At 43.2% G+C, this 14,713-nt stretch overlaps 1 protein-coding gene across 3 annotated transcripts in view; it reads right to left on the reverse strand.

The window, feature by feature from the left end:
* Window positions 1-2,974: 2,974 nt before the first annotated feature.
* Window positions 2,975-14,713, reverse strand: part of LOC309363550 (uncharacterized protein) — a 98,461-nt gene continuing 86,722 nt past the window's right edge. Inside the window, exons 6-10 of one of the 3 annotated variants that reach the window (XR_014165382.1) lie at window positions 12,860-13,244; window positions 10,149-11,206; window positions 8,080-8,230; window positions 6,394-6,463; window positions 2,975-3,093 (exon numbers count right to left, since the gene is read on the reverse strand). Coding sequence is in view for 1 of the 3 variants with exons in the window: in XM_081899964.1 (XP_081756090.1) it covers window positions 11,141-11,206; window positions 13,152-13,244 (159 nt within the window). In the remaining 2 variants the exon portion in view is untranslated. Of the gene's footprint in view, window positions 3,094-3,113; window positions 3,178-6,167; window positions 6,471-8,079; window positions 8,231-10,148; window positions 11,207-12,859; window positions 13,245-14,713 lie in introns of those variants that run through there. The other 2 variants (XR_014165383.1, XM_081899964.1) reach the window with 2 other exon arrangements.

Raw genomic sequence — 14,713 nt, forward strand, 5'->3', positions numbered from 1 at the left:
TCTCCACTTGGAGCTAACTGGGTGGCTTTGGGCCAGTCACACACTCTCTGAGCCTAACCTGCTTCACAAGTTCGTTGTGAGGATTAAAGGTGGAGAAGAACCATTTCATCTGTTTATATATTGCTTAAGGTAAAGGGACACCTGACCATCAGGTCCAGTCGTGGCCAACTCTGGGGTTGCGGCGCTCATCTCGCTTTACTGGCTGAGGGAGCCGGCGTACAGCTTCCGGGTCATGTGGCCAGCATGACTAAGCTGCTTCTGGCGAACCAGAGCAGTGCACGGAAACACCATTTACCTTCCCACCGGAGTGGTACCTATTTATCTACTTGCACTCTGACGTGCTTTTGAACTGCTAGGTTGGCAGGAGCAGGGACCGAGCAACAGGAGCTCACCCTGTAGTGGGGATTCAAACCGCCGACCTTCTGATCGGCAAGTCATAGGCTCTGTGGTTTAACCCACAGCACCACTCGCGTCCCACTAGTATTTATTAGTGGCGCACATAAAAATAAACCAAACGGAGAATAAAACAGTAACAATTGATCATAAAACCGAGCTACCTCAGAATGCCTGCTGGAATAAGAAAGTCCTTGCTGTGTTTGCCTGGAGTTCAGTCTCTCTAATCTCAGCTGGGAGGGAGTTCCACAGGCTTGGGCCCACAACACTGAATGCCCAGCTTCTGGTCCTTATGACTGTCTGTCTGAGCCATGGGAAAGCGTGCTCTCATCCTCAAATCTCAGTGATTGGGCAAGGTAATAATGGATCAGGTGGTCCGCGTGTGCCCCCTGAGCTTCCTAGGATGAAGTGTTGGGGGTGTGTGTTTACAAATGTAATAAATTGCCAAGATGCCTGTTCCGTCATTAGTAATACAGAGGTTATGGGTTGGAGGAAAGGGCAAGTGTATGGGGAGATGGAGCACTCTGGTGTGCATTGCTCAGAAATGCCTTCCACCCCCCTCCCCAAACACGCCATAGCTTTCAGCGCTCTGAGCTCCCTCCTCTGGCTCAGCCTCCGAAGATGGCAGGATAAGGAAACAGCTGAACTAAGCAAAGATGTGAGCCCAAGGAGGGAATGCCACTTGAGAGGAACAAACGAAAAAAGATAGGCACATGGCTCAAGGAAAGAGACTCGATAAGGGAGGAAACAGCCTGGGGATATAAGAATCAAGCAGCAAGCAATAAGCAGGTCATCTGGCTGGTGGGTTTCTGATGTCTGGGTAGACAGGCGAGAGGCAGAGCAAAAGAAGTGTGGAATTAGCACTATCAGCAGAACAGAGAAGGGATTTAACAACAGGCGTTCAGGGAGAGCTGGTGAGGAAATGAAGTTTAAGGGATGCTGGGGAGCCAAGAAGAGGAGATGTCAAGATCAAGAGCCTGCAGAGGAGCAGTCTTGAGAAGTTGCTACTATACAGGGAACTGGTGCAAGACATTAACCAGGGCGTATGTTTCTCAGGCTGTAAAGAGTAAAATTGTCAACAAAAGACAAGGCTTGTTGATATATCACTTTAATTCAGCCCTGACCGCATCCAGACCATCCTAAAGTGGCCTGCAGGCTCTGGCCTTGTGTAACGTCAATACTTTAACTGGGAACATCAGATGTGCTATGTGTCAGATGGAGACGAGGGGTTATTCCAGATCTTGATGTATACACACGTCAAGAAAGTGTCAGACCAAAGTGTGGGCAATTTTAGTTGTGCAAATGTACCCTGGGACATCACAAAATTCTAGGCTTCACAAGACCGACATGGTCAGATTTCTATGATTTCCCCATAGCGTTAACCCCTCTCTAAATAGCTGCAGGGTAGTCCCGTCAGAGAATATGAATTGGTTTGCTGGGGTCTATCATGTAGTCACAGTGAATTTTTGAAGTACTTACAAGACATCATAAACTGGGCCACAGAAATTTAAAGGAAGTTTGCCAACATGAGCTAATTTGATGAGAAGGAGTGTACTCCACCAAGTCAAGTACAGAAGATGTATCAACCTGCATCCTAGATTTACACTGTGGGCGACAAAGAGGGGCTCATGGGTCTACTAGTTGGCCATGCCCAATCTAAACACCCCTTTATCCACTGAAGGCTCTCAACCACCCTCCGAAATAGTTTGTTGGGCAAGTGTGTTGGAAATAGCTCCATTGCAAGGATGGGGAGCCCATGGCTTACCTTCCAGTATGGACCCCACATCACCAGATGTTGCTTAACTCACATCATCCCTAGCCATTGGCTATGCTGGCTGGGGCTGAGCTGTTTGGAACTGGGGTCCAAGAACATCTAGAGGACCACTAGTTCTACATCGCTGATTTCAAGGCTTCCAGATAGTAACGTAAAGGTAAAGGGACCCCTGACCATTAGGTCCATTTGTGACTGACTCTGGGGTTGCAGCGCTCATCTTGCTTTATTGGCCGAGGGACCCGGCATTTGTCCACAGACAGCTTCCGGGTCATGTGGCCAGCATGACTAAGCAGCTTCTGGCGAACCAGAGCAGCGCACAGAAACGCCATTTACCTTCCCGCTGGAGCGGTACCTATTTATCTACTTGCGCTTTGACGTGCTTTCGAACTGCTAGGTGGGCAGGAGCAGGGACTGAGCAACAGGAGCTCACCCCATTGCGGGGATTTGAACCGCCAACCTTCTGATCAGCAAGCCCTAGGCTCTGTGGTTTAACCCACAGTGCCACTCGCATCCCAGATAGTACATGGATATAAATAGTATAAACTTTCTGTGCTGTTGCCTCTCCCTTGTTTCTAATGTGTTTATGCCACAGGGTGTGTGTGTGAGAGCTGCATCTTTACCTCTTGAATGCATCACTGGCCCTTCTTGACGAAGCTGAAGCTTAGGAGCAGACTGTGTGTTCCGCCTCATGATTCAACTTTCACTTTGGCCACTTCCATTTTTGTCAGAAATTCGGAATCCATCTTCGTTTGCCATGGAGCTGGGCCAATGAATGTAACATTCTGTTTCCAACTTGTCCACAGCAGCGCAGGCTTTGGCTCCAAGATCCCCTTGGCTTCCAGAACAGGGACACAGTGGAAGGAAATGTGAGGGTGGACAGAAGGTTCTTCTTGCAGCTCTGCTTTGCCTCTCTTCAGCTGGGATTTCTGGAAGTAAGAAAGCTCTATTGGTGGTTTCAGTCCAAATGTCAAATGAAGGGTGGGGGAGGGAGATCAGAGAGGCTTTGACAGCTGTAAATATATTAAAAGTCAATTAAGTATGCCACTCACTGCAGTTTAGTAGGCCCGGAACTCCAAAGTTTGAAAATTCAAGCGTCAAGTTAGCTAGCTAACTGGAATTATTGAGTCTTCTCATTGAACTACCAGGTTATCGAAAACAGTGTGGGTGTGTTTAAAAAGCCCAAGTGCGGTTTTGTTAGCTTTTAATTCTAATTCTTGGGAACTGGGCAGGAGTGGATTTGTAATTCAGGCTAAAGGGGAGAGGTTGACAAATTCAATTTTAATTTCAATCCTACCCTAAAAGCCAGAAATTCAGGCTGGTTAGATGAAAACATGGCCAAGATTTGGATGCCTCCATTTCCATAAATACCGTATTTTCCGCTCTATAAGACACACCAGACCATAAGATACACCTAATTTTTGGAGGAGGAAAACAAGAAAAATAATATTCTGAATCCCAGAAGCCAGAACAGCAAGAGGTATCGCTGTTCTGGCTTCTGGGATAGCCGCATGAAGCCTCTTCAGGGCAGTGGGATGAAGGCTCCCCCTGCCCTGAAGAGGCTTTGTGCAACTAAGCCAGAAGCTAGAACAGCGAGAGGGAGCGCTGCACAGTGATCCCTCTCGCTGTTCTGGCTTCTGGGATAGCTGCACAGCCTGCATTCGCTCCATAAGACACACACACATTTCTCCTTACTTTTTAGGAGGGAAAAAGTGTGTCTTATAGAGCGAAAAATACGGTAAATGTATATTGGTTTGAGTGTTTCATGCCTGTGTTTTCATCACTTGGTGACTCCAGGGTCTAAGTGGTGGCTTTCATGAGTGAATGAGCCATCCTAGATGAAACACCACAGACAGAAGTGTCACATTATCAGAAACTTCAGGGCATGAATTGGAACTGGTGGGAAGATGCCTACCTTGGTGAGCTACTGTGAACCATGTATTCACAGAGCTCTATTAACATCACTGTTTTTATTCTGTTTTAATTTTCTGTATTATTATTTATATTTAACTTTATATAAGCACATCCACACAGCTGTTTTTGTTTTGCTTTCATTTAAGTTGCTTTTATTTATTTGTCAAGATTCTGGTTTTTATTTGTTTCATTTTTAAATTGCTTTGCTTGTTTAGTTTTTAAACAGAGAACACTCCAACTCTGTGGTTTGTATATGGTGGAGAATTCAAGCATTTTTCTTCACTTCAAAATCTCACCATGACTGTGACAACCCCGGTCTAGATTTTTAAAGTAAGGTCTATAAGGACAGTTTAGATTTTTTAAAAGCATCCTTTTGTTTGGAGTCAGCAATACTCTGATGCAGACTGAATGGTTAAACGGGTTTTTGGGTTTTTTGCAAGTCTTTTGTGGTATTTATAAGATATCAGATTAGGAGGGTTTTTATCGTGTGTTTATTTTTGTCATATGCTACTTGACAAAATTTACGGAGTGACTTGCCAACTTTCCCTTATTTAAACTGTTCATCACATGAAACAACTAGGGCTACTTTCTTAAGAGTGCTACACCAGTGCAATCCTATCAGTGCTTTTTCAATGGGGCTTATTCCCAGGAAGTTGCACATAGGGTTGCAACCTTAAAGTGTTTGCATTCTCTCAGGCAGGAGCATCTGGTGGGGCGGGGTGGCAGCACTCACCTAGCCTCCCAGAAAGGGCATAGCTGTGGCTTACAGGGAAGGGGAGGTGGTAGGGTGGTTGGCACATTGCGAAGACACCAACAGATCCAATCTCATGCTCCCTCTACAACTCTTGCACTGCAGTGTCCTCTCTACCACCTCTCCCTCCCCACAACCCATAGCTACACACATGCTAGGAAGCCAGCTAAGTGCCAGCGTCCCTCCTTGGTGGATGTTCCTGCTTCCAGTTCTGTTCCTCACAAGGCAAAGGGACAGCCCTGTAAATAAAGTGGCCATTTGTGCATCATGGAAAAGGAGGAAATACATTACCAAAACAGATATTTGCATTAAAAGGTGCTCATTAAGTGTATAGAGCATGCGCAGGCAAACTAAGGCCCGGGGGCCGGATCTGGCCCAATCGCCTTCTAAATCCGGCCTGTGGACGGTCCAAGAATCTTGGCAAGTTGGAGAGATCCACAGCAAGGGTTTAAAAGAAGAACAGCCTTGTTGGGCTGTGTTAGGGGGAAATGGCAAAAGAGTGCAATGCATTCCAGGAGCATTTGTTGTGATTTCATTTTCTGTCTCAGAAACTCTAGCAGTGCTATCTACACAGGTTAAACAGCCACAGCCACATCCTTTATTTTTGAAGGAAAGGGATTTGCAATTTTGGCACAAATAGTTATACAGGGCTCATTTAATTGCTTTATAAAAATAGTCACTTGGTGTGAAGAACCCAGTGAGCTGGTCTGAGAAATAAATCTTCCTGAACAAGATTCACACGTGGTCTACAATATAGATTGGTGGCTAAAATATAGATTGGTGGACACCAGAATGGTGTCCCTGTATCCAGACAAAAGTAGGTACTTTTGTTGAATGCATTGGGGGGGGGGGCGGAGATCAATTTCAAAGGACAAGGTATATATGAAGGAGATGGAGAGATGAATAGCAAGGCTAGAAATGAATCCCAGAGATTCTAGAGGGTTGCATTGTGACTCTTCCTTCATGCCTGTATTTCTTATGTATACGGTTAATGCTCACGGAAATGTTCAACTCAATCTCCACTATTTCTGTAGGATTTTTTTTCCTCCTTTTAATCCTGCCAGTTCTAGTTTAGGTGTCTTTATTAATAATGAAATTCTGTAGTAAGGTTTGGAAAAAAAAATCTATTTGCATAAGCTGAGTGCCATCTTAGATCAAGCATTTCTCATTGTGCACAAAGCAGATGGACGCAGCGGACAACTTTTGATCTGGCTTGCTTTGCAAAGTGATAATATAGAGGGGAACCTTTGTGTGTCATTTTGTTTGCTTCAAATCCATTTAAATAAAACATTTTTTTTTAAAAAAACCCCACACAGATGAAGCTCTGAGCCTCTAAAGTGGGTTACCAGATTATGTGCTATCGCCATTTTAATTACATTTTGTTCCTTTTAATTCGTACATTTCTGTCAAATTGCATTTCTTTCTGGGAACAGGGGAATTTTCCAGCTGAATAATGTGGGCAAGGGATGATATAATTTGCCATCAAGCATTGTTGAGAGTGCTTGAAAGTCTAGTGCATGCTACTCATCAATATAGACTGGTCCTGTTAAAAGTCTCATCTTACCAGCTTGGCTGTCACTCTCAGGTGTCATTTTTAGAGATTGCCCTTAAACCAGTTTTTGCGTTTCTCATGTCTGTAAACTGAATGGAAAACTTAGGTTGACTAGCATGTACATTCAATTTTAAACACACACACACACATTTCTAGAGTTCATTAAACCACCTCTGTAGATTGATGCATTCCAGATGAGAAGAGCTGGTCTATATGCCCATGTGATAATTTGCAAGAAGTTGCACATGTGGTACAGTCTACATAGGGTTGTATTACTTCAAAATGCACATAGGTTTTAATGCCTGACCACATTAAAAACAGCAGTGCCCTCCCTGCTTACACTGAAAGCTTTCTTCCATCATGCAAGCAGCTTTTGCTGCAAGGAAGCACTTGATCATGCATGTGTTTTTTTAAATAAAGAACAACACATGTAGATCATCTCTAAAACACTAGCATGGAAACACCCTAAAACAAACAGTGAAATTACATTGCCCAATCAAACACCAAATACTCAGTTTGTACCAGTCTGAACACCATGAGAGGCATGCCCAGTGTTGGAGCACATCCCAGATTCAATTTTCAGCATCGCCATTCGAAATGTTCTCTGTCGTAAGTGATGTAAAATGAAGACTTTTGCCTGAGATCCCAGAATTCAATTGCTTAGAATTCAGAGAGCAGGGCAAGGTGGCCTCAACTAATACTCTGGGCACAGGTCTTGTGCAACCACAAAAGCTACTTCTCTACCAAAAGAAGGAGGAAGACAGGAGAAAGCGAATGTCTTACAGGATCAAGGAGAAGTGTTAACTTGGGATGACATGAGCATTTCACTCCACATCATTTCTTGCTTCTTTGAGCATAATAGTTGAGACCCTTATCCTAGATATACGATATGTAAGAAGATTAGAGGATAGAAGCATCTCTTTTCATGACAGCTGCCTTCCCAGGAGAACACTGACACGGCAGCAATTGGGGTTGAACAAACACAGAACCTCACAATGGGGACATATTTTGGTGTGTGTGTGTGTATTGCTACATGCAGGACAAAGCAGAGAACTCATCTTCCCTAAAGCTTCTCCATGTTGCCGATGCAAATTAGATAAAAGATGCTAAGCTACCTTTCCTCCAGGGAGAAGAATCAAGCACTATCCTTGATTGTGTTAGTGTGTGAAGAATAGCTGAAGACTGGAGATGGTCCATGATTTCAGACATAAACAAAACTGATGACCAGACAATGCCCATCCTAACCATCTATATGGGTCAGCAGTGATTTGAGGAACATATCTAAAGCAAATCAGGTACGCAATACCTGTGTGCCACAATAAGAGACAATAATTCCCACAATAAGAGACAGTTGCCATGCACTCGAGGTATGCGCACCTTCTACAAGGGCCTCATCTAATCAGGAGTTTGTGAGTGGAACAAGAGGAAAATGCCAATGATGATTACTGTGATATGGAAAATCTTTTGTCATTTTTTTTGCACTGTGGCCAAGGCTTGTGCTTCATTCCTGAGCTTATCTAAGTGTGAATTCCCTGCTGCTTTCCCCCACATTGCAATTAGCTGGGAATCTGTGCAGGCATCTCGCTGCACTAAAACGCTGCAAACAATTTTGAGGAGGTCAACGTTTTCCCAAGCGAATATACTGCACTTCAAAAGTGTTTATCTGAATCGAAAACATGTGAACAGGATATATATCACCTCTTAGTTGAAACCACTCTCAACTCCTTTTTCTGCTTCAGCCCCTGCCTCATTTCAAGGCGGTGAAACTTGCTGCTTCTTAATTCTTTCTGACTGTAGTTGTGGGGATATGCACAAACCTGCATTTTCCTGAAATGAGCCCCAATGGATTCTACGATGGGAAGACAAAAGAAAGAAGGTTTTTAAAATGCTCATTCTTTAAATTTATTTTGCAACTATTCATTACAGTCACATTCAAAAGTACAAAAGAAACAAATAGAAGGGAAAACACAAAAGGACTGACTTACAAGAAATTCCACTTGCGAGGCAACAAATGTTATGCATGTACAGTATATACCCAACAGACTATAGCACATTTTGTCCCCTTCCAAACAGATTCCATGGACACCAAAAATGACAAAATCTTATTCCATAACTTTTAGTATCGGGCAAGAACCATGGTCTTTGATTGTGTGAATTGTCATACTGAATAAAGTCATGCCAAACAGCAGGACTCTGGACTGATCTGACATTTCAGTACCCAGAGATGGTGAGTTAATTCCTCCATGACCTCAATACCCAAAATTTTATGTGCCACTTCCCAAATTGAGTTTGGGGTAGTGGGGAGCATTTCTTTTTAAAACCCAAGACATAAGGTTTTGCAGTTGTCACCAGACTTCTTTTTATTATTATTATTTTAAGGAAAGGTCCCTGGATGAAGGCAGAAACCAGAGTCACCTGCAGATTGTCCTATTGCCTTGTAGCTTGGAATGTTGGATACAGGATACATTTCTAATGCAGAAGCTCTTCAAGAACTAGATATAAATCAAACACGAACCAACTGTAATCTTCTACCCCTCAGACATATTCCAGGTCCCTGTCTTGAATGTTCAGATTTCTTCTTTTAAAAAGAAGGCGGAAATCTCAAGCTCATTCAAATATGGCGAAATCAGGAAAAACGTACAGGCAGCCATTATCCAGTCTCTCAGTTGGAAGTACAGTGCTTCCTTGGTTCCTGAACTCAATCTGTTCTGGAAGTCCATTCGACTTCCAAAACATTCACAAATGTTTCAAAAAAATGGCTTCCCAAAAATGTTTGCAAACCAGAACAGGTTTGTGACGTTCAGGAGCCGATTTGTTCGGGAGCCAAGCCATTCGGGAACCAAGGTACCACTGTAAATCTCTTTCCATTTTTCTGTCAAATAAGTGCAAATGCACAGAGATGTTAATGTATTTCACAAATTAAATATCTTAAAATTAAACAAATTCGGCCTTGTATGTTAAGGTTTTGCTGTTTCGGTCCAATTTATGAAGCCCCCTTCGGGAATTCAGAGACTCTACAGTTCTCCCTATCAGCCAATGTTCGGGTGTGGTTGCTGGCAACCTTAATTATAATTTAAGATTTGTAAGTGCCTTATCCTTACAGGTCTCGGTTCTCATTTATCCCCACCCTAAACTCAAATTCCAGCCTTACTCTTGAATCAGATTTGAATTCCCAGATGTTGTAATCGCTATGTAGAGGAAAGAGACCACAGAGAGCCATCCTGATGTTAATATGACCATATAGTCTGTATGCTGTGGTGTCTGTGATCAGCACACGGGGGACCATGCAACATTCAGGGACATTTTCATTATCAGTCAGCAACCCGAAGTTGGGCGTCACTTCAGTGCTAATTTGACATGGGGCCCTATGTAAAAGAATGCAAATTCCTCATTAAAAAAACAAAAAAAACATTTAGGAGTGCGTCTAGCTGATTAAAAAATGAAACTTTTGAGCTATGCATGTATCTGGGGTTATTTTGCAGGGTGTTTTTTTTTTTAAAAAAATGATGCATGAAACTCTGGAGTTCTGCTGTGCTCCCTGCCAGATCTGAGTGAAAGGGGAATGAGAATCGAACCCTGACAACCACAGCAAAGGACGAAGCGGCCACAAGGATTAAATGCAAAGGAATTGGGGGATTTGAGATGTAAATGAGTGCATAATATTTTGATACCGCCGAAGAATCTAATGAGGTCACATTTGTCAGTCACACACACTATTCTGGCCCCCTAATTATATTGTAAGGATAGTGTGGAAATGGAAATAATACTGAGCAGAGGATGACCCAGATGGTACAAGGACAAGGAGGCCTGAAGACAGAGAAACTTCATGCTCCGTAATGAGGAAATTGAGATCACTGTTGCCACTGGAATATCAGAAGCGGGTAGCTCACCTCCCTCGCAGTCCTTTGGGTTCCTCTGCACATGAGCAACAGTGGAAGTGGGCCACATGGGCAAATCAGATGTGTGGTGTGACCTTTGTGGGAGCTGGCTGATGAAGATGACCCTGTGGGCCACAGATGGCTGGAAGGCCCCAGTTTCTGGGCAGTTGTACAAATCCTCCAGAAGAAGGGAGACATGTAAATGCCCGTGTAAATGCTCAGTAGCTCTCCTCTGCTCTCCTTGTGTTAGCTTTGTATTGAAGTATCTGGACAGGAATATGGAGAACAATAGGGCTGGTAACTATGAAGAGATCCCCAACAGGAACAGGGCAATATAGAACAGAAGCAGCCCTGTAATTGGCGGAAAAGTTAAAAACACAAGAAGAGCCCTGATGGAACAGACCAAAAACCCATCAGAGTCCAGCATTCCATTCTCACAAGGGCCATCCAGATACTTCTGGGAGACTCAGAAGCAGGATATGAATGCAACAGCGCTCTTCCACTCATGATCCCTACTATTCAGAGGCATCTTGCTTCTGGTCCTGGAGTTCACATATAGCCATCAAAGACAAGTAGTAGCTATCAATTGCCTTGTCCTTGGTGAATTTGTCTAATCCCATTTTAAAGCCATCCAAGTTGAGAGCCACCACCACAACATCACCAGAAATTCAGCTCTGCTAGACCTTGTTGGACATCTGAGAGCAAACATAGGCTAGGAGAAAACACTGTAATTTGAGGGAGTGCCTTCTGCAAGATTAGCTACGTGCATGTGAAGAAATAGATGTAGCTTTTGTGATTATTCTGGTACAAGTCATTGCATTGCAGTGGAATTGGTGAGGACGGGCAGAGAACCTGCCTCTGAAGTAGAAAACCAGCTGCTACTATTCCTCTGCTTCCCCAAGAACAGAAGCAGGAGATGGTTGAACTGGGAAGTGAACACTTTTACCCTGTAGCAAAGGAGACAAGTGACTTATCAATGAATTATCATAGTTTTGAGAGCCATGGTTAATCAACATATTATAATCTGTGAAGCAGTGAATCATAACAAAATAAGTAGGGCTGTGGCGCTTAGTCAATTAATTGGTTGGGTGAATTAATTAAAAGCCTTCTAATTGGTTAAAAAGGTGTTGCTGATTTACAGCTTGGGATGCTTGAGGATTTGTTCAGTCTGCATTTGATGAGGACCAAATCAGCTCATGAAACCCAGACTGCTGAGCTGAATGTAGCACAGCAATCAGCAAAGTAATGTAGTTCTCTAAATTTTGTGCCGTGCTTATCAGTTAAAAAATGCACAAATGTTGTGAAATATGTTTTCACAAATACTTAAAAATTGTAAATATATGGTCAAATATGCCCAAAATATGCATATATATATATTTGTATTGTATCATTGTAAATGTTCTGTGAACTATACAAAAGCCTTGCTTATTTGTAATGGCAAAAGTGAATCTCTGCAAACTACCCATTTTCAAACCACAGCTTGGAAATAGATGCATTCTGGTGTTTGTTTTTGTTTTCCCGTTGACACATGACTGGAAAAGCTGCAGAGTGATTTTAATAAGGCAGGATAATATTTTCGATCAGTTCTAAGAAGCACAGACTAAATCCCGTGTAAGCAGCTGCTTCAGCTGCTAGCCTACAAATTATATTCAGATAAGATGCTTGCTCATTCCCGGGCTTAAAAACTGAAGTGGAGATTCAATTTCATCTACGGTGTCACTCTTGGAAGGTAGGACCAGGATTCATATATAACTGCTTATTCAAATTCAACTACATTATTAAGACGCTGCTTGGTGACAGGTAAGCAACTGGCTACATTCTTAACAGCATCTCCAACAGACCTGACAGCAAATTCCACAGGAAGAGTAATTGCTCTGGCTTTTACAAATTTAGGTTAGTCATTATGGTGTGCTCGAGAGTACTGGAAAGTGCTACATTGGACTTTGCTAACCCACCCAGTCATGCAAGTCCTTACCTTGTGCTGATAATTGCATTAGGGATTGTAGTACTAATTTGTTCATACTAAGCAGGTAGGGATGGGGGAAAATTTGTTCACTGTACATTGCTCATTGCAAACCAACCTAATTCCCACATCTCAGGCAAATATGCAAACTTAAAATGCAGCTTTCACTTGAAATTCAATAAAATACTAATAATTAGAGATCTCTAACAGAACTCTCAGCACCATCAACTGAATTACAACCCCCAAGATTTGTTGGGAGAAGCCGTGGCCATCACCTAGCATAAAACCTATACAATGGTACCTCAGGTTAAGAACTTAATTCATTTTGGAGGTCTGTTCTTAACCTGAAACTGTTCTTAACCTGATGTACCACTTTAGCTAATGGGGCCTCCTGCTGCTGCTGTGCCGCCACACAATTTCTGTTCTCATCCTGAAGCAAAGTTCTTAACCCAAGGTACTATTTCTGGGTTAGCGGAATCTGTAACCTGAAGCATCTGTAACCCAAGGTACCACTGTATATTTTTAATGCAAAATAATGCTGATATCATGGCTATGTAGCCAGACAATTTCTCATGGAAGTTTGCAGTGCAATAGGCTTCTTGCATAATGCTGAATGGCTTGTGGATGTGCACAACACCTCATTCCCTTGTTTGCCTTCCGGTACGCTTCAGGCTGCCAATTTCTGACCGGCAACTATCCTGCGAGAAGGAACAATCAAACAGCACCAGATTCTCCTACCACGAGATTCATCAGATAAAACCCTGCAAAACAAAAGAGTGCTTTTGAAGCTGTGGTATCCATTCAGCAGAGCTGCATCTTCCCTGTTCCAGAATACAACTGCTGTAATTCCATGGGCAGGGATGCTCTGAAATAAAAGATGTTCTCTTGATAAAAAGGATTTTTGGCAGGCATACTGTCCAGACGCTCACCTCTTTCCTCTTGCAGTAGACAGCCAGCACCCCACACCCTACAGCAGGCTGTTGGAATATTGCAGCGGCACTAGCACAGCTGGAGAAGATGACCTGCCAAATAAGAAGCAGAGAGGGTTTTTTTCTTTTAAAAAAAGAAAAGAATAGGAAGCCCTTCGCTGGAAATTTGGCAGCTAAAGACAAGTTAAAATGACATTGCCTGATGGATTTATCATTCCTGCCTCCTTGTTGCTTGGACCCCCAAAACACCCGAACCTATAGCAGTCTTTCTTACAAACTGCCATAATATTACCTCTGATTAGATTTCCCATTCGGGGTGAGCATTCATCCTCCTTCTCCTCCCATCACTAGGAACCCATATGGCAGGCTTCCTCAACCTTGGCCCTCCAGATGTTTTGAGACTACAATTCCCATCACCCCTGACCACTGGTCCTGCCAGCTAGGGATCATGGGAGTTGTAGGCCAAAGACATCTGGAGGGCCGAGGTTGAGAAAGCCTGCCACATGGCTTCTCTGTTGTTTAGCTTTGGTTGAAAACATGGCTGTTTAGGAAGGCCTGCATGGCTCTGTTGGTTAGAGCATGGTGCTGATAACGCCAGGGTTGCAGGTTCAATCCCCGTATGGGACAGCTGCATATTCCTGCATTGCAGGAGGTTAGATTGGATGACCCCTAGGGTCCCTTTCAACTCTGCAAACCTATGATTCTAAGTTGGTGATTTGGTCTGAAGCAGTAGCGGACTACACGGTGGAGTGGCAGCACTAAGACACTAAGGCAATGGGTCTTGCTTCTAGGAGCCCTCTGTTTGCCCATTGATTCTCATGCTGAGAACCTCCCACCCCCCAAAGTGTCAGTCATGGAGCTTCTGTGGTTACCAGATGTCCCACTTTCCCGGGGACAGTCCCCAGATTTACAAATCAATCCCCGCACAAAATCCATTGAAGTTGAAAAGTGTCCCCAGATTCATTGAAAAAAATCTGGTAACCTTAATGTATGGACATTTCAAAGATCATGCCAACATCCATTTGCACATTAATCTGATGTTTTCTGTTCTGCTGGAATTGGTTTCTTTTGCACAAGTCTTCCTTTTTCATCCTCTACTTGTATGGAAATGCATGTTTTAAGGAAATGTATCTTGTGGCGCACAAAATATCATCAACATATATTTAAAAATCAATTACTTTCCCTTGGTGTTCCTTGCATGCAGCAAAAGCAACAAAGAGCTTTGAAGCACCTTAACGGTCCATTACAAAGCTCCGCATGCTTGCAATTCTAGCCATGTCTACTCAGAAGTAAGCCCCATGGAATTCAATGAGGTGAGCGGAGTCAGAATCGCAGCCTAACTGGTTAGCTTGATTTCACAGTCCATCACCTGTCATCTTGTCTCCTTTCCCTCGCCCAGGCATCAGGAGGGACGGTTTAGCACCCTCTTGACATTTTGCTCTTTATGTATGAATTAATCCTTCAGTCAGTAATAACGCTCTTTAACCATAATGTAAGTCCTTTCTTTATTGCAACATTTTATTTTGTGCATGCAAATGTTACTCAGAAAATGGTGATGTGTG

The sequence above is a fragment of the Podarcis melisellensis genome (assembly GCF_964234715.1).
Source record: "Podarcis melisellensis genome assembly, chromosome: 2".
NCBI classification, from domain to species: Eukaryota; Metazoa; Chordata; class Lepidosauria; order Squamata; family Lacertidae; genus Podarcis; species Podarcis melisellensis.